This window comes from Squalius cephalus (genome assembly GCF_949319135.1).
Source record: "Squalius cephalus genome assembly, chromosome: 19".
NCBI lineage: Eukaryota > Metazoa > Chordata > Actinopteri > Cypriniformes > Leuciscidae > Squalius > Squalius cephalus.
The window spans coordinates 31,527,742-31,548,757 of record NC_137140.1 but is presented as its reverse complement, the minus strand read 5'-3'; the positions used below and the strand labels follow the sequence as shown (position 1 = coordinate 31,548,757).

General features: G+C 36.8%; 2 protein-coding genes across 2 annotated transcripts in view; one reads left to right on the top strand and one right to left on the bottom strand.

The window, feature by feature from the left end:
* The window catches only part of ppp2r2d (protein phosphatase 2, regulatory subunit B, delta), a 20,889-nt gene extending 7,323 nt beyond the window's left edge, over nucleotides 1-13,566 (top strand). The window contains exons 3-10 of the mRNA XM_079851025.1: nucleotides 4,122-4,219; nucleotides 4,315-4,480; nucleotides 5,341-5,453; nucleotides 6,302-6,479; nucleotides 8,990-9,154; nucleotides 10,030-10,199; nucleotides 10,410-10,501; nucleotides 11,363-13,566. Of these exons, the coding sequence (XP_079707151.1) occupies nucleotides 4,122-4,219; nucleotides 4,315-4,480; nucleotides 5,341-5,453; nucleotides 6,302-6,479; nucleotides 8,990-9,154; nucleotides 10,030-10,199; nucleotides 10,410-10,501; nucleotides 11,363-11,642 (1,262 nt within the window). The 3' untranslated portion in view covers nucleotides 11,643-13,566. The remainder of the gene's footprint in view (nucleotides 1-4,121; nucleotides 4,220-4,314; nucleotides 4,481-5,340; nucleotides 5,454-6,301; nucleotides 6,480-8,989; nucleotides 9,155-10,029; nucleotides 10,200-10,409; nucleotides 10,502-11,362) is intronic.
* bnip3 (BCL2 interacting protein 3) lies at nucleotides 12,794-21,016 on the bottom strand. The gene is made up of 6 exons (XM_079851026.1): nucleotides 20,632-21,016; nucleotides 18,971-19,139; nucleotides 18,767-18,845; nucleotides 16,804-16,910; nucleotides 16,539-16,688; nucleotides 12,794-15,356 (listed from the first exon to the last, which is right to left on the bottom strand). Exons 1-6 carry the CDS (start codon nucleotides 20,672-20,674, stop codon nucleotides 15,314-15,316), a joined length of 591 nt encoding a protein of 196 aa, XP_079707152.1. The 5' UTR covers nucleotides 20,675-21,016; the 3' UTR covers nucleotides 12,794-15,313.

Genomic DNA, 21,016 nt, shown 5'->3' with positions numbered 1-21,016 from the left:
ATCTGATACAGTACAGTGGCATTTGCTCTGGATCTGATACAGTACAGTGGTGTTTGCTCTGGGTCTGATACAGTACAGTGGTGTTTGCTCTGGGTCTGATACAGTAGTGTTTGCTCTGGATCTGATACAGTACAGTGGTGTTTGCTCTGGGTCTGATACAGTACAGTGGTGTTTGCTCTGGGTCTGATACAGTACAGTGGTGTTTGCTCTGGGTCTGATACAGTAGTGTTTGCTCTGGATCTGATACAGTACAGTGGTGTTTGCTCTGGATCTGATACAGTACAGTGGCGTTTGCTCTGGATCTGATACAGTACAGTGGCGTTTGCTCTGGGTCTGATACAGTACAGTGGTGTTTGCTCTGGATCTGATACAGTACAGTGGTGTTTGCTCTGGATCTGATACAGTGCAGTGGTGTTTGCTCTGGATCTGATACAGTACAGTGGTGTTTGCTCTGGGTCTGATACAGTACAGCAGTGTTTGCTCTGGGTCTGATACAGTACAGTGGTGTTTGCTCTGGGTCTGATACAGTACAGTGGTGTTTGCTCTGGGTCTGATACAGTACAGTGGTGTTTCCTCTGGATCTGTACTTGCGTCTTTTTCAGATGCACAGGATGAAAAATCCAGATAGTTAATGACCACGGCTCTCCTCGATAAAATGAATCTCACATAAACATGTCCAGGTCACATAGCTAACACCCACAGTCAAGACAAATATTTTAAATAAAATGTGTATATATTTTGCAGAAATAAAATCGTTTTATGGTAAGATGTTTTGCATTTGTACATTTTTATGACAATATACCTTAAGCAAGTCATGTCATTACTGAGAGAAGTTGATAAACCAGTATGAGCCATATATTTTACCATAGTTTCAGTGCTGATACTGAAAATGTCAATGTTTATTTTATTAACTATTATTATTAACATTATTATACAATTCTTTATTTATAAATGCAAAGAATTGAATATTTATTTCAAATATTGAATTTGTATTTGCAAATATTTTTAATATATATATATATTATATTGTATGTTATATTAAAAATAACGATGATAATTACATTAAAATGCATATGTAGATGTATAAAAAGGCATGTAGTAATTTCAAATGTTGAATTTATTAAATATATAAATTGTCGCTTGAGTTTTGTGCATATCTTATTTGCTATCATTAAATTGCTTATTATTATTATTATTATTATTATTAAATGTATGAATAGCAAAATACAATTTTTCTTTATTTAATATGCAAATATAGTATATGTACAGTAGTATTTCATGTTTTTTAAATATAGGCTAAGTGTTGACAACTATTTGTGCACATCTTATTTGCTTATTAACTTAAACATTATTGTAATGGGAATATAAGCTGAAAATTTGCTTAATTGTGTGCTTTATGCAATGTGAAAAACGGTCTCCAAAATATGATCATATCTATCTTTGTTGATCTTGGAGTGAAATATGAGCAGGGCAGCAGGCGTGTTCTTGCTGTGTTTTGTGAGGTTCACCCGCTGATGTTTCTGAGTCATCAGATTCGCTCTGTCACTGGTGTGAATTAAGAGATTGATTAATCAGACACAGACGGTCCAGAACACACACACGTGCAGAGAACCGAGGGCTTTGTATGTTTGTTGCTTATTAGCTGATCCTTCAACCCAGGATTTCTATTTGTTAGGGTTGCTGGATTATGGCAAAGTCATAACCAAGACTATTTTGGTCAATATTGTAATCATGATTATTTGTGATTAAAATTATGACTTTATTAGTTGATTTTCATAAATCAGTTGTGTTTTGATTGTTTTTACAAAAGGAGAAATTTGGAAAACTTTGGTGCCTATTAACTTTCATTGGGGCCTCTTGAGCTACACCAGCCACTTTATTAACCCATGTCCTTCTAAAATAAAATAATTTAGCATGTTCTGTTTTGTGAAGTGATATGATTTTATTCATTATATATTTAAATATTTTTTGCCCGTTATATAAAAGTTAGCTTGAAATGGAATTAAGGCTGGGTATCGATTCAGATGTCTCGATTCGATTCCGATTTACAAGATCTCAATTCGATTTGATTCACTGATTTCAATTATTCCATTTTTACTGACCCAACCACAAAGTAATAAATTAATAAAATTAATAATAATAAAATTGTTTTTGTTGTTTTTGACCCATGTATCCTTGTATTGCAATAAATAAGGTAATGACACCCAATATTTTAGATGCAAGTAAAATTTAACAATTCTCGATTCCAATTTCAATACTACAGATAAAACTACTAATACAAATTTAAAATATTATTAAAGACAAGTAAACAGTCATTAATAAAAAAAGAACAAATAATTAAACTACAAGCAATAACACAAATTGAACAAAGATACAAATGAAATAATCAGTGCATTTAAGCTTTTTCAGGGAATGAAGATCGATTCGTGGGTTTTGAGAATTGATATCAAATCGACCACATTTAAAAAATAAAATTAAAAAATATTTTTTATATATATATATATATATATATATATATATATATATATATATATATATATATATATATATATATATATATATATATATTATCAGATATAACATTTTATATAATAATAAGACATTTTTTTGTGCCCATTCCTAAATGGAATAAAGATGTCCGATTACTTTGGATGTAAAAGTATGTTCTCCAACTCATCTGGCACATTCATTTGTGGGCAGGTAATGTTGTTGCATTGCTATTTTTATTTTTTTTCTCACAAGGTTGAGTAAAGTGTGTTCTCCCGTAGCTTTGGTGGTACTCAGTGGTGAAGTTTCTTTGAACCGTTAAACACAGAAGTTTTTTTTTTTTTTTTTTTTTTGTCTGTGTATCATATCATAACCTTGTTTTTTGTTTTATCAGACACCAGTTACCTCTCACTGTTTTTAATCAGACACCATATAACCAAACATGTAGTTAAAACCAGATTTCTCCATTTTGATTCGTTGCTTATCAGCGTTTCTCACCTGTTGTAAAGTTTCCTCATCAAATCCACAGTAAAGAAACCAAATAGCCATTAGCTTGGTTTCAGTTCTATAAATGTACAAGAGGCATTTGATTATCTCAAATACTGTGTTTCTGGCATGTGAACCGTTGTCTAAATGAAGGCCAGGTCTGGGTGCGTCGAGCTAATTGCTCTGTTTCAGGAACACTGAATCATGCCTCTGTTTATCCCTGTGCCCTTCCCTCGGAGCGGGAGAGATCAGCGAGGTGGAGAGAGGAAATGATCCACACTGAACAGATTTGTGTTAACTCCAGTTTGAGTTTTAGGTTAAAACATGTTAAACTTCAGCATGCATGAAGATGAGACTTGAATAATGAATGTTTTAAAGTGTAATATAACTGTTTGTGAATATAAAAGATTTGCAAAGTTTCATAGATCAAAGTGCTGATAAATAGACAAAGAACAGATTCTGAACTGCCTGAAACGTTGTCAGTAATTCCAGTCAATTTGTATAATGCTAGCCTGTGGTCAAACAACTGGCGTGGACAACATCTACTTTGACCCGCAATTAAACACTGTAGTTGTTGCTGAAGCCAAATCCACTTTCAAAGACTCTGGCTCGAATTGATACAATAAAACTGACTCCATTGTTACTGTTTGTACAAGCGCTGAAGAAGCTCAGGAACTGAAATTCAGATATATTAAAGGCCGTTTTGTTTCCAACACACGCTGTAAGCTGTAGACCACAATAGATCACAATAGACTGGGCTATCTGACCAATCAGAGCAGAGTTGGCCTGCGAAAGGAGAGGTTTAGAGAGACTGAAACCTTTGTCGAACCTTTTAGACACTGAGAAAAGAGGTGATGCTGCAGTGTATATTGTGCGAATATTATTAGTGTTTTTGGATATTGGATGCATGTAAACATATTGTTAGAGACCTACAGAACAAAATTAGAAACCTTTAAAATAGCATAATATGAGCACTTTAAATGAAAGACAAACATTGTTTGTCTCTGGCACAACATATGAACATGCATTTAGAAAGTAACTTGGCTCAATTTTGATGTCAAAGCTTTGTGCTTTCTTTAAAGCTGTGCATGTTGAATTCATGAGATGCATGATTGTCTTATCTTTCTTTCTTCCTTTTGCATATACAGCGGACATTATCTCAACTGTTGAATTTAACTATTCTGGGGAGTTACTAGCCACAGGAGACAAAGGGGGAAGAGTCGTCATATTTCAGAGAGAACAGGAGGTGATGCAACCCAAAGAGTAGTTTTTTTTTCATTTCTTTAGAATGTGTGATTCAATAGATGTGTTAACTTGTGTGTTCAATGCTTCTCTTTACAGAGTAAAAACCGCCCACTCTCAAGAGGGGAATACAACGTGTACAGCACTTTTCAGAGTCATGAGCCTGAGTTTGATTACTTGAAAAGTTTAGAAATAGAGGAGAAGATCAATAAAATCAGATGGCTCCCACAACAGAACGCTGCACACTTTCTCCTGTCCACAAATGGTATGAAGAGTAAATTGTGCTTTTGCTTCTGCTTTTTTTTGTGCTATCATTCAAAAGTTTGGGGTCATTAAGATTTATTTATTGTAAAGAAATTAATATTTTCTTTCAGCAAGGATGCATTAAAGGTAGTGTTGGCCATTTCAGAGTGGCTAGCAATAGCAAACTATCTTTGAGAACATTAGATCCCTCCTTCAAGTGCGCTCTAAAGCCACACCACCTTCAAAACACATGGTCACACACAGCCAGAGCAGATTCAGCAAAGCGTCACGAGAGACAGCATTAAATTACCCCATGTCTCAAAGCACATAACATTACAATAATAATGAACGTAAACAACTTACAAAGCTCTGACTTGTACCAGCTGACTGCTGCAGATTAATTTCACCATTGATAGTGTTGCCAGAGTAATGCATAAATCCAAGTCTGAGGACGTGAACAGCTCCGGGTCACGGATTGCCATCTTGTAATTGAGGTATAGAAATACATACTCTGACAGGCAGGTGGGACATCCTATCATTGCATTCGGACCAAATGCAATGATTGGATGAACATTTGTCGGTCCTAAAACGTCCATAGAAGATGTATGTAAAAAAAAAAAAACATATATATGAGCATAATATAATATACTTTTTTTCAAGAATGTGAAAAAATCATACAGGCCCCAAACTTTTGAATGGTAGTTTTTCTATAGATGTTCCCAAAGTATTTGAGCTGCCTACCTAGACAGTATTGTGATCATCCTGACAAAAATATAATGTATTTTGCACTGATTAAATGAAAACATGGTTGCATTTTAGCTTACTAGGTTTTAGATATGCAGTTTGTCTGTTACTGATTTGTATAATTTTCTTATCAAAAAGACAAAACCATTAAACTATGGAAGATTAGTGAAAGGGACAAACGAGCGGAAGGATACAACCTTAAAGACGAAGACGGAAGACTGCGAGATCCGTTTCGAATCACATCACTACGGGTTAGTCTGTCTCTTTTATTCCCATGACGTTCTGAGTTGCAAGTGCAGCCAGTAGCTGTGCATGTTTTTAGTTGATTAATATTTAATTCATAAATAGTTATTTCACTAATGTTTACAGAACTTGTAGTCTGTAGAGTACATGCTTTTCGACAGTACAATTTTTCGATACTACAGTATATGCCCCGTTGTTGCTTACTTAATCTTATTTACAGAAACGTGTACAGAGCGAGACGTGTTGCAGACTAGTCAAGATGAGGATGTATTTTGGAAAAACTGTACAACAGTGAACCATAAATTTAATGCAACCTTTAATAATGGGTGAAGTTAATTCATAAATATAGCATTGTTCATTGTTCCTTAACTAATGTTTAGCTATCGATGTAGAAATATTTGACTTGTTAATGTTAATTAAAAGTAATATATACTTTTTTCGTTGTTAATGTTAACTATTGCATTAACCCAAACTGGTTAGTGAGATGATTAAAATTAATCATAAAAATAATTAAAATAAAACTTGCATTTGTTTTCCTGCATGCCATGTGACCATTAACTGACATCAGAGAACTGTGAACATGTGAATGTGTTGTTAAATACATTTTTAGTGCATCACAATATGGTTGCGAAAACATTACAATCAGCCTTAGATTATAAAAGATTATAATCAGCCTTAGAAATTAATCTAGGATGGGAGAGACAAGATGCTAATTTTTTTTTTTTCCTTTTTACATTGTGGAAAATATTTAACATAAATATGAATATTTAAAATGACATATTTAAAATGTAAATGCATTTAAATGTTTGTTTTTTGTTTTGTTTAATATTTCAATTAGTAACTGGTTGTCTTGCAGGTTCCTGTGCTGATGCCGATGGACTTGATGGTGGAAGCCAGCCCACGCAGAATATTTGCAAACGCACATACATATCACATCAATTCCATTTCAGTAAATAGTGATTATGAAACATACCTTTCTGCAGACGACCTCAGAATAAACCTCTGGCATTTAGAAATCACAGATAGAAGTTTTAGTATCCTTTACGTGATCTGTGACTTTTTTTTAATTGACATATGTCCTCCCTGAATTTATTTAGCTATAGAGCTGTTTATTTAAATTTCTATTTGTGCTTCAGTAGTCATAATTAAGTTTTCATGACCACTTTACACCTTTAGAATTAAGCTGTTTTATTTGCTGTTTTACCTTATGTAAACATCCTCTATGCAGATGAAATAAGGTAAAGTGTTTGGGTTTGTGCACCTCCCTTGCCCATCCTTTAAAGGTGCAGTAAGCGATTTCTGAAAAAACACTGTTGATATAGAAATCAACACCCAAACAAACACACCCCTCCCTTCATTTCTCTGTCCACAAGAAACTGGAAACACTATGCAACACAGGCAACCACTAACATCAGACAGCTTGCGCAAGTATGAATGAATCAGTTGTGATCCAACAACATCATCATCATTGCACATCTTGGTTCTTTGAAACAGCAATGTTACTCGTGTATCGAGCAGAAACAAAGCAACCTGTTTTCATGCCTTCCTGCTCTCTAACATATCTCCGGCGCTGGAACATTTTTTTCCAATATTAACGCAGGTCCTTGCCTGATTGTAACCCTTCTTCCAATAATATTCCTCAGGGGCCTCATTTATAAACGTTGCGTACGCACAAAAGAAGGCGTGCGCCGCTCTCTACGCAATAATTGGTATTTCTAAAAAGCAAACTTGACGGGAAAATGTGCGGTCCTTCACGCAAACTCTGACGCACAAAAACGGGTGAAATGAGAAATGGCGACACCGTCGGCAGATGGAAGAAACACATGAAAGTGTGTGAAACTGTAGACCATTGTGTAAAAGAAATGGCAATACTGCCTCTCATAAATAGCCTAACATGAAGACTTCACAAAGCAAGTCTTACAATTAACAGCCTACACGAACACCCGTTTGATCGATCTGCAGTGTAAAACAAACAAAATCAAACGAAGATTACAACAGAAATGCAAATTAACACGTATTTGCAAAAAGAAAAGTGAAAATATGTTCTGCAATAATATTGGCATGTGATGCAATTCATCCTCATAACACATCTGTAGCTTGTCAGATGCAATCAAATGGATGGTAATCAAATGCCATGATGCCATCACAATGCGTAATGACGCTTTTTTATGTCCGACCATTTCTTTTTTATTTTGGCCACGGTCCGAGGTTGTGAGGCTGCAGCATTAACGGCGTCTGCAACCTTTTGCCACTCAAGTGCCTTTTTGGCATTAGCAATGCCCACACTGTGCCCTTCAAACAACATTTTAATCCTCTTTTCCACCTCGCCAACGATAATTTCTACTTCACATTGAGTGAAGTTACGTTTCTTGGTTTTCCTCTCTGTGTTTGCCATGATTTCGCAATCGATGAATATTAACATCTTTATGTTAATATTTATGGGCAACTATGGGCGTGACATGAAGCCGCAAAAGCTGCTCTACATTTAGAATTGATTGTGATTTATTAAGGGAAAACTGTGTAGGATGTGTGTGCGCACGATTTTATAAATCCGAATATTTCTGTGCGTACGCACGTCCTATGTTTCATCCGTACGCCACTTCTGACGCAAATCCTACGCAAAGTTTTAGAAATGAGGCCCCTGATCTTTTCCTCTTTGGAAATTTCTCAGCTATCTCTCTTTCTAAAGAAGTTCTTAGAAATTGCTTACTGCACCTTTAATAATAACCTCTTTGCATAGCCTGAATTATGCTGCGACAGGTTCTTGAAACAACATAACCAAGGCCTAAAATGAACACTCGCCAAGCGTCAAATATCTAAAAATCGATGTAAAAATTGACGTTGGCGAGTATATGAAACTGTCAATCGCCAGTTGGCCGGTAACATTTTTATGAATTCTAACAATGCAAAAAAAACGTGAACAATGCTCGGGACAGTTGATGGGGCAGTGTTGAATCTTCACGAATTCGTTGCTCATGCTGTGTGGCAAGTTTTCTGTGCGCAAACATCTGAAGTACGTGTTCAAAAAGTTGAGAAATAAAACACGTGTAACAGTATTTGTATATTGGATCCGTGCATTAGCACTTAAAGTGACAGCAGCCTAATATTTCTGCTTTTGTGTGTTTTTAATGTTAATCAGTCAACAAAAGAACAGAGAACAATCACTTACTGCTTTTGACTGAATAACAGTTGTAACTTATTAAGGATTTATCTGCGTTTCATGGCTGGTAAAAAATATTTGTGGCCAGTAAATTTTCTGAAGTCATCGGCCATTGGCAGGTGTGGCAAAAATTAGTTTTAGGCCCTGAATATAACCCTTTTAACAATTGTATTTTATTGTAAAACATACTTTTTTTATATTGAAGGCATTGACCAATCTGAATATATTTTAAATGACAATTAGAAAACATCCTCCAATCATCTTTTTCAACCACGTTTTTGTTTAGAAGCCAAATCCCCAAGTAATGAACAAGGCCTGCAGCAGTGATGTCTCAGTGTGTGTAAACTACTTTCTGTTGGTTTCCTTTATGGTTTCCCCCCTCAGACATTGTAGATATAAAACCAGCCAATATGGAGGAGCTGACGGAGGTGATAACGGCGGCCGAGTGTCACCCACACCAGTGTAACGTCTTTGTATACAGCAGTAGTAAAGGAACCATCCGCCTGTGTGACATGAGGGCCGCCGCGCTCTGCGATAGACATAGTAAATGTGAGTATTTGAAGTTAGTCCAATGTCTCTTCCAAATGTTTATTTTTTTTATCTAATCTTGCATCCCTTTATTTTCCATCGGACAGTCTGAACTTTTTGTGTGATCATTTTCCTGAAAAAAAAAAAAGATCAGACTCAGTCTCTCACTAAAAGGCTGTGGAGAGTTCCCGTTTTGTCTGTTTTTGCAGTGTGCTTCCAGTGTTCAATGTCAGCAGGGCTTGTGTTACGTAATCACTGGGTTATGTAATTAATCGAACACTCTGTTCTCAACTTAGACCTCATTCCAGACCAACAAAGCAAAACAGCAAACTCTGGCCATTTACTTCCTGTAAAATCCACTCGTTTCAAAACACTGCACATGCATAAAAGTGAAGTGTTTGGATGGAATAAATGGACTTGGTTTTCTACTGTCTTTTACTTCATAATGTGCAGTATGCAGTGTATACAACCAAATATTCTTTACAAAAGGGAAATGGTACAGTATAATTTCACATGATCGTATGCTGATTTGCTGCTGAAGAAACATTTCTTATCACAGTTGAAAACAGTTGTGCTGCTTAATATATTTTTATGGAAAAATACTTTTTTTTTCAAGATTATTGGGTGAATATAAAGTTCAAAAGAATAGCATTTAATTGAAATAGAAGTCTTTTGCAACTTTAAATTGATTAAAAGTAACTAACTATATTTATAATGCAATATAAGTATTAATTTCTTTCTAGAAATAAAATCTTACTGACTGCAAACTTTTGAATGGTAGTGTACATGTGCATTGTGCACTACACAATTTTACAGTTTCCACTCAAACAAGCTGGAACATTGAAGCTGCAAGTGAGAAATTTCAACAAAAATATTGTGGTTTTGTTTCTCCAAAGTTTTTGAGGAGCCAGAAGATCCCAGCAGCCGGTCGTTCTTCTCAGAAATCATCTCCTCCATATCCGACGTCAAGTTCAGCCACAGCGGTAGATACATGATGACCCGCGATTACCTCTCCGTCAAAGTTTGGGACCTGAACATGGAGAACCGGCCCGTAGAGACCTACCAGGTACAGGAGAGATCTGATTATTGCGACAACTGGCATTCCAGAGCATGTCTAGTCATGTTTCGCATATTTTCAGAACATGGTGTTGCACGTCTTCAATTAATACATTCTTCAAATAGTGCCGGCACCTCCCCATAGTTTCACAGTGCTTAAATGTGTCTTATTTTGAGAGTGATATGTTTTTGCTGATTCCCATGTGCTTCTTTGTTTCAGGTACACGAGTACCTACGTAGCAAGTTGTGCTCGCTCTACGAGAACGACTGTATTTTCGACAAGTTTGAGTGCTGTTGGAACGGTTCAGACAGGTGCGAAACTGTTTTTCATGAGGGTGAATGTAGAGAATGTAGAATTTCCAAATGCTTCTTCCCACATGCTCTATTGAAGTCCCATTCCTACAGTTCTACTTTTTAAAGCAGTTTATCCTTCCCAATAATGTGACAACCCCAAATATATATATATAAAATATTTTAAAATATTTACTATTAATTTCAGCTATTTATTATTAATTTGTATTTAAAATTTAAATTTCATTTTAATTTGGTTTCCCTGGCTTGAGTTCTTTGGAGGGTGGAAGCAAGTCTGCTACATAAAAAAAATAAAAAATAATTATCTTAGATTTGTCAATATTACAGTAATCACAACAATTTGTGTGGATGACACATGCCATATTATTTGTGCATATTTGTAAAGACTGGATAATGGTATGTTTCTTGTGAAATATTTGAATGTATATAAACTACTCATTAAAAATTGAGTGGAAGATACTTGGTAAGTTTTAATCATGATAATATTTACTTTAATAATATTAATGATATCATGTAGGAAAAAAGGTTCTGATTCGTGTTGATGAAGTGGTACTTGAACATTTTTGATGGGACTGAAAGAATCACTGAATCAGGCTTTTGAACTGAATCAGTATAGTTAGAAACCATTCAAGCCTACAAATCAGATGTCCTGCAGTAAAACCAATGCTTAACAGTGTTTAAGATGCAAACCAAGTCTTGACCAGTGGCGTGGCTGATTGAAAACAGTCATTATTTTACATTCAGGTGTGCAGAAATTCTCAAACTCGGAAGCCTTTTGAGACTGCGTTTTAGGTAACCTAAACTTTACAATAAGTAAATGGTGACTAATCTTTATTCTTTTCCTCCTTCCCTCCTCCTCAGTGCCATTATGACGGGTTCCTACAACAACTTCTTTAGGATGTTCGACAGGAACACGCGCAGGGACATCACACTGGAGGCGTCGAGGGAGAACAGTAAACCCCGTGCCATGCTCAAACCCCGCAAGGTCTGCACCGGCGGCAAACGGAAGAAAGACGAAATCAGCGTGGACAGCCTGGACTTCAACAAGAAGATCCTACACACCGCCTGGCACCCGAAAGAGAACGTCATAGCTGTGGCCGCCACCAACAACCTGTATATATTCCAGGACAAACTTAATTAAAAAAAAAAAAAGAGAGAAAGAGAGTGATTTAAAAACCAAGAAGAAACAAAAATCAAGAAAAAATAAACATCCCCTCCTCCCCGTTTCCCCCGGCCCAGGTCGGAGGACACTCAAGAAATCTCGTACTTTGCTTAGTCGTTAAATCTGTAAGAGAAATATGGCCCCGTTGTCATCCTGACAAAGAAGTGAAGCACTTGTTTTTCACACGTAGTCAAGGAAGCTGAGAGACATTGTATATTTTGGAAAAAGCCCTCTTTGGGAGGGTGTCAATAATTTAAAAAAAGAAAGAAAAGAAAAAAAAGCAGAGGTGAAGGCCAATTTCAACCAACCCTCCAGCGGCACCAATCAGCATTCAGACCAGATCAACTTCGCAAAAGTCGTACATGTATTCGTCTTTCGGCTGAGCCTTAAGTTTTTATGATTTGACGACCAAAAGTACGGAAACGCACCAGGATGAGTAACGTCTCGCTGTCAATCGTATGTACTCGCTGTTCGACTTCGAAATTCAGGCCTTCATGAGCGTTTGTTTATTGCCTGTTAACATTCCTTCCCCTGGCCCGACTCTCAGGCCTTGATCTTCTACCTTTTAAGCACTTAAAACAGGTCTCCAATTTGGTCAGTGGACAGTTTTCTTTCGTTTTTACTTTTTGTTCTGTTTTTATACCTTTTTTCTTTTCTTGTTTTCTCATGCATAATATCTACTCACTGACTGTATCTATATATTACACCCTCTGGTGTCAAACCACTTAATAAAAGTAACATAACTACAAAGAGAAAGAGTTTTTACATTATGAGCAGGTATGTATGAATTTTATGTTCTATATTTGCATGTAATCTGCATATGTAGATCTGGAGCGCCAGTGGTTAAAATGTGAAATCATCCTGCTGAACCTGTATCGGCAGCATTATTGGGGAATTCAACCCCAAAAAACATGGGAATTTACCAAATGACTAAATAGGTTTGTTTTTGGCCTTGATTTTAAGATTTCACTTGCTTGTATGTCGGAGGAGTCTAAAGACGACATCAAACCAAACGTAATTCCCTGATAATGAGCCGGTTGGGAAGCAAATCTCCATGTTGTACTACTTGAATTTGCAGTTGCACTGTTTGAATGAGGACATTGGCCATAAGCATCAGTATTGCCGTCTGATTTGCTTTAGATCCTGTTTTTATTTTGGTATTAGTTCTTTTTCTTTCTCATTTTTCTTTTGTAAAGGGATTCTACCGCCTTAAGTCTGTCCTAAAATAATCCTCACCTGATAACCTTGAGGACTAGATGATCTCGACATCAAGTCGCCCCAGCTACTTTTTCCCACAATTCTTCCTACATGCATTATTTGTCCTTTTAGCACTCCCGTTTGTCCGTTCATGTGCTGCTACGGTTCTTGCGGCTTAGTATTTGGACACTAATATACAAGATATCGTACGGTCGGTGACCGGCGTAGAACACTCAAATTGAAAACGATGTGTCGAGTGCCTCTAGAGACAAAACTGGCTTTCCTCCAGTCAATCGACGTTAAACACATCACATACCAATGTTGAGATACTCCTTGCGCTCAATTCCTGCGCAAAAGAAAAAGTTGCGCAGAAATTGAGCTAAGCGGATTTATTGTGCATCAGGATGTGGTTTAAAGAAACCAGTGACAACAGTTTGCGTGCTGCTGAATTTTGACATGCGGCTGCAAAACTGATGTCAAAATGACAAACGTAACTTAACGATTGACAAGTGCAAAGTTGTTGTATAGCTGATTGTGACACTCTTTAAATATGGGAACTTAAGGGTCGGTTACGTACTCGGACCTTGTTCCTTGTTAAATGATGATGATGATGATGATGATGATGATAACATTGTGAAAGTGTACACTTGTTTGATTATTTTTGACCAAAGTTAAATAAAATTTTAATTGTGTTTATCTCAATCGACACACTGACCAACACTTATTTAAATAATTTCTGGTAGCCTTGGCAAACGTTTTGTCTATGTTCAGTGTAAATATGGTATGTATACTTATTCCTATTAAAAAGTGTCTGATAACTGTGTAAAACTTAGGTATGGTTCAAATTCATGTGAACCGATTGGTGGGCAACATCCCGTTTTCTTGGAAATGTGTCCTGTTATCTTTAAGTCAAATTAATGTTGGTAACAGATGCATTGCTTTCTCATTCTCAATTGGTGCACATTCATAATTGCCATTTTAAACTAGTGTGCAGGACAATGCATTAGAGATGTTGTGAGTTTGCAAAATTACCAATCTAGAACAACAGCATCCACCTATTTTGAAATGCCTAGGACTGTAGCATGTGTATATACTGCTGTTGAAATATGGAGATGAATCAAGAATTTGTTTGCTCAATCACTCGCTCTGAAGTTCTTTCTTCTGTTGAAAATAAAGGAAGATATTTTGAACAATGTTGGTAACCAAGCAGTTGCTGGTCCCATTGACTTTCATAGAATAGATAAGAAGAAAACAGTGAGGAAGTCTATAAGGACCAGAAACGTTCTTCAAACTATCTTCTTGAGGGTGAGTAAATAATGACAATGTTCATTGGGTGAACTATCCCTTTAATATAACTGTAATAATTCTTAAAACACAGAATCCAGAGGAAGCGTTGAAGTAGTTTGGCAGACATTTATTTCTGTTGATACCCTGTGTTGATACAAAACCATTATGAAATTGACACGTACACTGAATATGCTTTTTAAAGACTACAAAACATGCACAAATTTACACAATTTCCCTTATGCTCCTGCCTGATTCATTAACAGTTTTATTTAAGGCAATCTTTGGGCTGGAACCCTGACCATTCAGATAAACATCAGTGAAGAACATCTGATTTCAATTCAGGTGAGCACTAAGGCGAAATTAATTCAATAACATTAGTAAAATCTCTCAAGCTTGAAGTATATTGTACATTTATTTGTGATTTCAATTGACATTCAGTTAAGAGTTGATATGATACTCAACTTTTGGCTAGTATTTACTAAGGACAGTTGCTGTTGTGTCTGTATATACTGTATAATACTGTGCACAGCCTGATTCCCAAAGCAAAGGTCTGTTTTTTGGTGTCTGGAACATCTTGCATGCAGAAACAACTTCAAGATACAGCAAAATGGAGCTTTGACAAGGTAAAACAAGTCATATACTTTTGTTATATCATCAAATGTTGAGATTTAGCATTCGATAGATACGATCCCTGTTTTTAATGGGGTAGAAAGTTAAATCTCCCAATTCACAGTCATAAGTTTCAGGTACCATCTCTGGAGATCCAGCATCTCGTGATCCACTCGTCCTTTCCTCTCTCTCATCCCTTATTTTATGATCCTCTCAATATTCTTAGTAGTCTTGGTACGAGTAAATACGAAATTATGAGGATGCAGTACATCTAATCCTATCAGGCATGTGCCTATAAGTCTAGCGTAGCCTTCCCTGCGCTGACGGCCCTGGAATGGACTGGCATTACATGTCGATTTGGAAGAGGAATTATGGGAAAGGCCAGTGGAATACACTAGGGGGAAGCGAGACAGAGCGGCTCACAGCCGGGAAGAGGAAATGTGTCACGTGACCTTGCCCTATCTGCATCTACACAAGCACTTATTCACGACGAAGCAGCTGAGATGGTGGATGTGCGTATATGAGATTTGTCTTGTTTCTTGGCTTTTCCTGCTCCCTCAAAATGTGCCAGAAGTAGTAATACGCCTTCCGATGTACACCCTAAAAAGAAGAAATTAATATCAGATGGAGTTAGTAGCATTCTCAGGCTAAATAAGAACATGAATTCTAGTATTCATTTATCATGAAAATGAATAACTCTCAGCTCTTCCAGGTTGATTTTTCGGTAAATCAGCGGACTTGTTTTTGCATCATTGAGTGAGAGATTTACGTCAGTGGAAAACTGCTAAGTCATACTAACCCCCTGTAGAGCACACTAGCATGCATTCCAGCACGCAGACCGCATCCATCCACGGGACTCAAAAATAGCCCTTTATGCGTTACTATAAAATATTGTCTCTGCGGATAAAAAGGATTTGGCTTGCTTTTTTAACATCAAAACCAATAAATACAAGGCTTAAAATCGTGCAAAACACTGGGTGGTTGATACCCGTTGACTACCCACAACTCTCTAAAATATTCAGTTCCCTATTTATGGCTCAGGATCTCCCTTAAATGTAAGTTCATAGGATTTCTTTATTTTGTTGTGTGACAGGCAAAATTAATGTGATCTGACCGCTACCGGTCAAATGTTTGGAAACGTTAAGGTTTTTTAAAGATGTCTCTTAATTATTTGATCAAATACAGTGAAATATTATTACAATTTAAATTAACTGGTTTCTGTTGTAATATATTTTGAAATGTAATTTATTCCTGTGATGCAAAGCAGAATTTTCAGCATCATTACCCATACATTACTCTTCAGAGTCACATGATCCTTCAGAAATCATTCTAATGTAAACTATAAAAAATATATTACAACAGAAACTAGTTTAAATTGTAATAATATTTCACAGTATTATCGATTTTACTGTATTTTTGATCAAATAAATACAGCTTTGGTGAGATTGAGACATCTTTCAAAAACATTAAAAAACCTTAATGTAAACATTATATGTGTATACATACATGCATACACACACACACATACACACATACACATACATATCTATCTATTAGCATAAAATAGTATATCAATAATACTGAAATAACACTGAAGGCAGCATTGTTAATGTTTTTTTATCTTATAATTATATTATTTTATTCATATACTTATGATTTTGAATAGTTTTGGTTAACATTAACAATACTGCAGCTTAAAAAGTGATTGGTACAAAAGTTACACACTGATATATTAGGGTAACTTTAATAGTAGGGTTCAGGGGTTTGTTTAAATGTACTCACCCGAGTCCCACTGCAAGGATGTGCGAAAGGACGAGCGAGGGTAGGAAAACTTTGAGGAATTCTGCAGAGAAGATTCCTCCCTTCTTCATCACACTGGTGTTCCTCATGCTGAGTGTGCTGGAACGCTTCGGGTGCCTCAGCAGAAATTCCCTACAAAGGCAAAATTTACTGTGTGATCTGTTTGACCTTCCTCATTACTGCTGAGATGCTTTTACGTTGGCTTATTAACATTATTAAATTATATGTTTTCTAAAAGTTTAGGTACTTGGGTGGCAAGTTTTCCGGCCGGCTCGACCAGTCCCAGATCCAGTCTGCATTTTTCTTCATCAGGATCTCCACCTCTCTTCTCCTCTCCAAATAGTCTTCCTCTGACTTAAACCAGACCACAACAAAGTTAGGGGCCGTTCACACAGGACGTGCTTTTACATTCCATTTCACTCCTTTACCATAGTTTTTCAATGTAAACATGCTACACTGAGGTCTGTGACCGTTGCACTCATATATGGTGCATGACTCAATAAATGGATTACAGGATTCAATAAATATCCATGAATTATATTTGGCTTTACTGGGTTTTAAAAAATAATTTTATAGAAATGGTCCTACTATATTAGGTGTCTTTACTATGTACTTGCATTAAAAAATGTATTGTTTGGTATTGTATTGTTGTACTGCAAAACACTTGTGTTGCTATTGAGGTGGGAAACAGTTAAGGTTTGGTGATATGGTTAGGTTTAAGGGTGGGTTAAGGGTCATCAACAGTGTAATTATAGAAATTTGTTACAGATGTATGTACACAGTATTGCATCAATATCAGGGAACAGTAACACTTTACTTTACATGTAGCTATTGTAGTAATAACTATAAATTATGCATAATTACATGCAACTAAACTTAAACCAAACCCCAATCCTAACCGTATAATAAGTATATGTGGTTACATAGTACTTAAATGCATAATTACACTGTAACACGGACACCTTAAAATATCATCAACTTAATAAATATAGGCTTTTTAAAAAAGTTTATGGAGCACTAACAAAGCAATTTCTAACTGATTATACATTTATACATGTATAAAAATATGTATCTCCTATAGAATTTTCCACAAGTTTTTGTATTAATTTACGTAACTTTCTTTCAGGTCTGAAAACCACTATTTTAAATCCCCTGATGATTCTGCATTTATCTTGACCAAGGGAACATTGAATCTTATTGTATACCAGTCTACATTAAAGCACAAGTAAACCTGCACTAGTACAATTGAATTAAAGGGGTGGTATTATGCCCCTTTTTATTATGTAAAATAAGTTTCTGTTGTCCCCAGAGTGTGTATGTGAAGTTGAGGGTCAGTAAAAACGCGTTGTTTCATGTGTGTCCCTTTAAATGCAAATGAGCTGCTGCTCCCTGCACAGAGGGCGGAGTTTCAAGAGTGTGTGTGTGTGTGTGTGTGTGTGTGTGTGTGTGTGTGTGTGTGTGTGTGTGTGTGTGTGTGTGTGTGTGTGTGTGTGTGTGTGTGTGTGTGTGTGTGTGTGTGTGTGTGTGTGTGTGTGTGTGTGTGTGTGTGTGTGTGTGTGTGTGAGTAGCTCTGATTACCTCAGGCAGACATGCACTAAAATGTCAGAAACTGTTCTGCCTTTTATGTTTAAACTGGAGTCGGACAAAGATGGAGCGACTCAAGAAGAAGTGACAACATGTAGAATGCAACAGGATGTCTCTGAATGGTTAGTTGATGAATTTATGTTGCTGATGTGGAGTTAACTATCTTCAATTAGCATATTCTGTCATGATAATCTATAAATCGCTCGTGTGGGAACTGTTGTAAGATGCCTACAGAGTGACATGCTATTGCATTTGTGTTATGAACTGTATTGCATGTGAAAAGACGGATGCGAGAGCTTGAGCAGACTCACAAATGTGCTCTACTACAACAACTCTTCCTCTTCTCAACATGGACTGTGTGTTCCTGGGGGCGGGGTTTATGTAAATGTTAGGGTTAGTCACTAACCCGGGAGGAATGTCGTGTAGTCCCTACCAGCCGTTTGTTGTAGTCCTTAAAAAACAATTTCTTTAAAAGCAAATATCTCCCTTTGCTTTGAACTTTGAGCATTGTAACTTTGCAGATGTTGTTTATGCTCAAACAGCAACATTACACACTTAACTAAAGTTAGAAAAGTGAAATCATAATCAACCACCCCTCTAAGTCATGACAAGCTGCTAATATCTACCTGTGAGCTGTTCTTTTCTCCAGAGCTGTGGACCTCTGAGCCCCTGCGCAAGTGTGAAGGAGTCTGGGATCTTGGAGGACTGGTGAGATTCCCAAATATATATAATTTATTCATATACATTTATTATTTTATTATAACATGCTTATCCTATCAAATGAACATCTTACGGTATTCTAATCTAAATTAAAATCTGGTCAGACTGACCTATCACATGGCAGGCTTCCTCTGGAGCTGCTCCTGCCCGACTCGTGCTGTGCTTCCAGAAGCATCTTCTCCAGGTCTCCACTCGGGGCGGTGCTGGCGGCCTGTTCCTCCGTTGCTCCTTTAGGACTGCTGCCGCCTCCATTGTTAAAATGCAGCTCCACCCAGGAACCTGCAGGAAAAAGACAAATCATTTCTAGGTCTTTGTTTTTAGTGTTGCGTGCAGATTTAAAGTCACCATTTTAAATGGAATATTGCAGTATTGATTATAAATGATTTATCTATGCACATTATTTTAATTAATGTGCCTCGTAATCTTTAATCAAAGTGACTTCCTCCTCCCTCTTGCAGCAACATCTATTCTCTGATGATGTTTACTGGCGCGAGGGCGGGGCAACCTGTCACTCACATGAGATCCACCAATAGCAAACCAATACAATACAATCAATTCCAAGGGACAAGATCAAGTCTCGCCCAACATTTTTTTTTTCTAGCTTGTAAAGCTGTTTCATTCCGATATGTCACAATAGGGAAGAAATGACGATTGAAACTTCCATTTCATGCTGACTTTATCTACAGTCCATTGTTTTTTAGCCTTGGTTTTTCTTCTAATGTTGTGCACTCCTCACATATATTATGTTTTTATATACAGCCTATATGCCATTGTCTTTCAAGTATCGGTGTATTGCAAGCATCACATGTCATGAATATAAGTGCATCAAGTGCAATTATGTTTTGCAATTCAGTGTATTGCAAGCATCACATGTCATAACCAGTTGTTTTAACCAAATATTTTATCGACAGGACATATTGAAAACTGGGTTGGGCATGAATCCATGATCGTGACACAGCGACCAGAATATCCAGAAAAGCAGAGGACATGCCAGCACTTGAGACTCAACCCAGCAGCCAGAGGAAAACAAACAGTGCTCTGGCTAGAAATAGCTCATGGAATCAGGTCATTTTTTTTCACTCATCATCCAATGAAATCAGGCTGTGTAATACACCTCTTTCAAGTAGTCCGCCTCCTTTCTGTGAATCGGTTCGTTCAGACAGCTCGTTTCAAGGAACCGGTTAAAATGGTTTAGTGATTCTTTACGTCATCCCGTGATTCCATTACTTCTTTTTTTACGTTATAATAATAATAATAATAAGGATATTTATTTTAACTTGTTATTATAATTCGGCTCATTAGGATTCAGATCTGTTCGAAAGAGGCGGTTCTCCGTTCAGTGAGTTGGCGAGTTGTCGAATCGACAACATTTCAGTTTAATTCCAGAACAATTTTTTCATAACGGTTCTGTGAACCGGTTCAGTGAAGAGATCCGACTCTAAATAATGATTCCTGCACGAATCGAACATTGTTTCGCTTCCATTTTTATTATTGCAGATCACATGCGTCATTATGTTTTTTGTTTTGTAGCCCACACCTCCTGCTTCTTGACACATATTATTCCGTGAAATAGCCTATTAACAATACCTGGACAATCATTTAATTTTATGTGAAACCGGAATTTGATGCATATATGAAATATTGTCATCTAATATCGAACGTCACTGCTTTAGACCAACGATAATCCCCACAATTATGTACATATAATGGCGTTTTAAGGAGAAACATGCATAAAATAATATTAACTTGAGCTGGTTTGATAGCTACATACCCTGAAGGTTTTCCTCGGGCACGCTTTGTTTCTCAATCGACATTTCAGTTCCCTTTACCCGACAAAACAAAGAGCAGAAGAGGATTCACGTCCGTCTAAATCCTTAATCGGGAGTCGGTACGATTTAGAAACGCAGTTATCCAAAGGCATGGGTGGTTCCACGCTCGAAACGGTGTTTGTCGACGAGACAAGCTCTGCTTTATATATTCTGCACGTCCAGTATAATAAATTTCATGTGACAGAAGTGGCTCGGGATATTTATTCCACGAATCCACACAGCTGGTGGTGACGCAACATGCGGCTGTCCTATGGATGGAAATATAGGGCAAACAGAATGACAACAATACTGGCAGTGGCACACTGGCACAAGATGCCAGATTGGGCT

What these genes read in the sequence shown, in the direction of transcription:
- bnip3 (XM_079851026.1), bottom strand. Translation starts at nt 20,674, where the DNA reads ATGTCGATTGAGAAACAAAGCGTGCCCGAGGAAAACCTTCAGG. An exon ending in GAGAAAAGAACAGCTCACAG is followed by an intron (nt 16,911 to 18,766) that starts GTAGATATTAGC and finishes GTCTGGTTTAAG; the next exon opens with TCAGAGGAAGACTATTTGGA. An exon ending in ATCCTTGCAGTGGGACTCGG is followed by an intron (nt 15,357 to 16,538) that starts GTGAGTACATTT and finishes TCTTCTTTTTAG; the next exon opens with GGTGTACATCGGAAGGCGTA.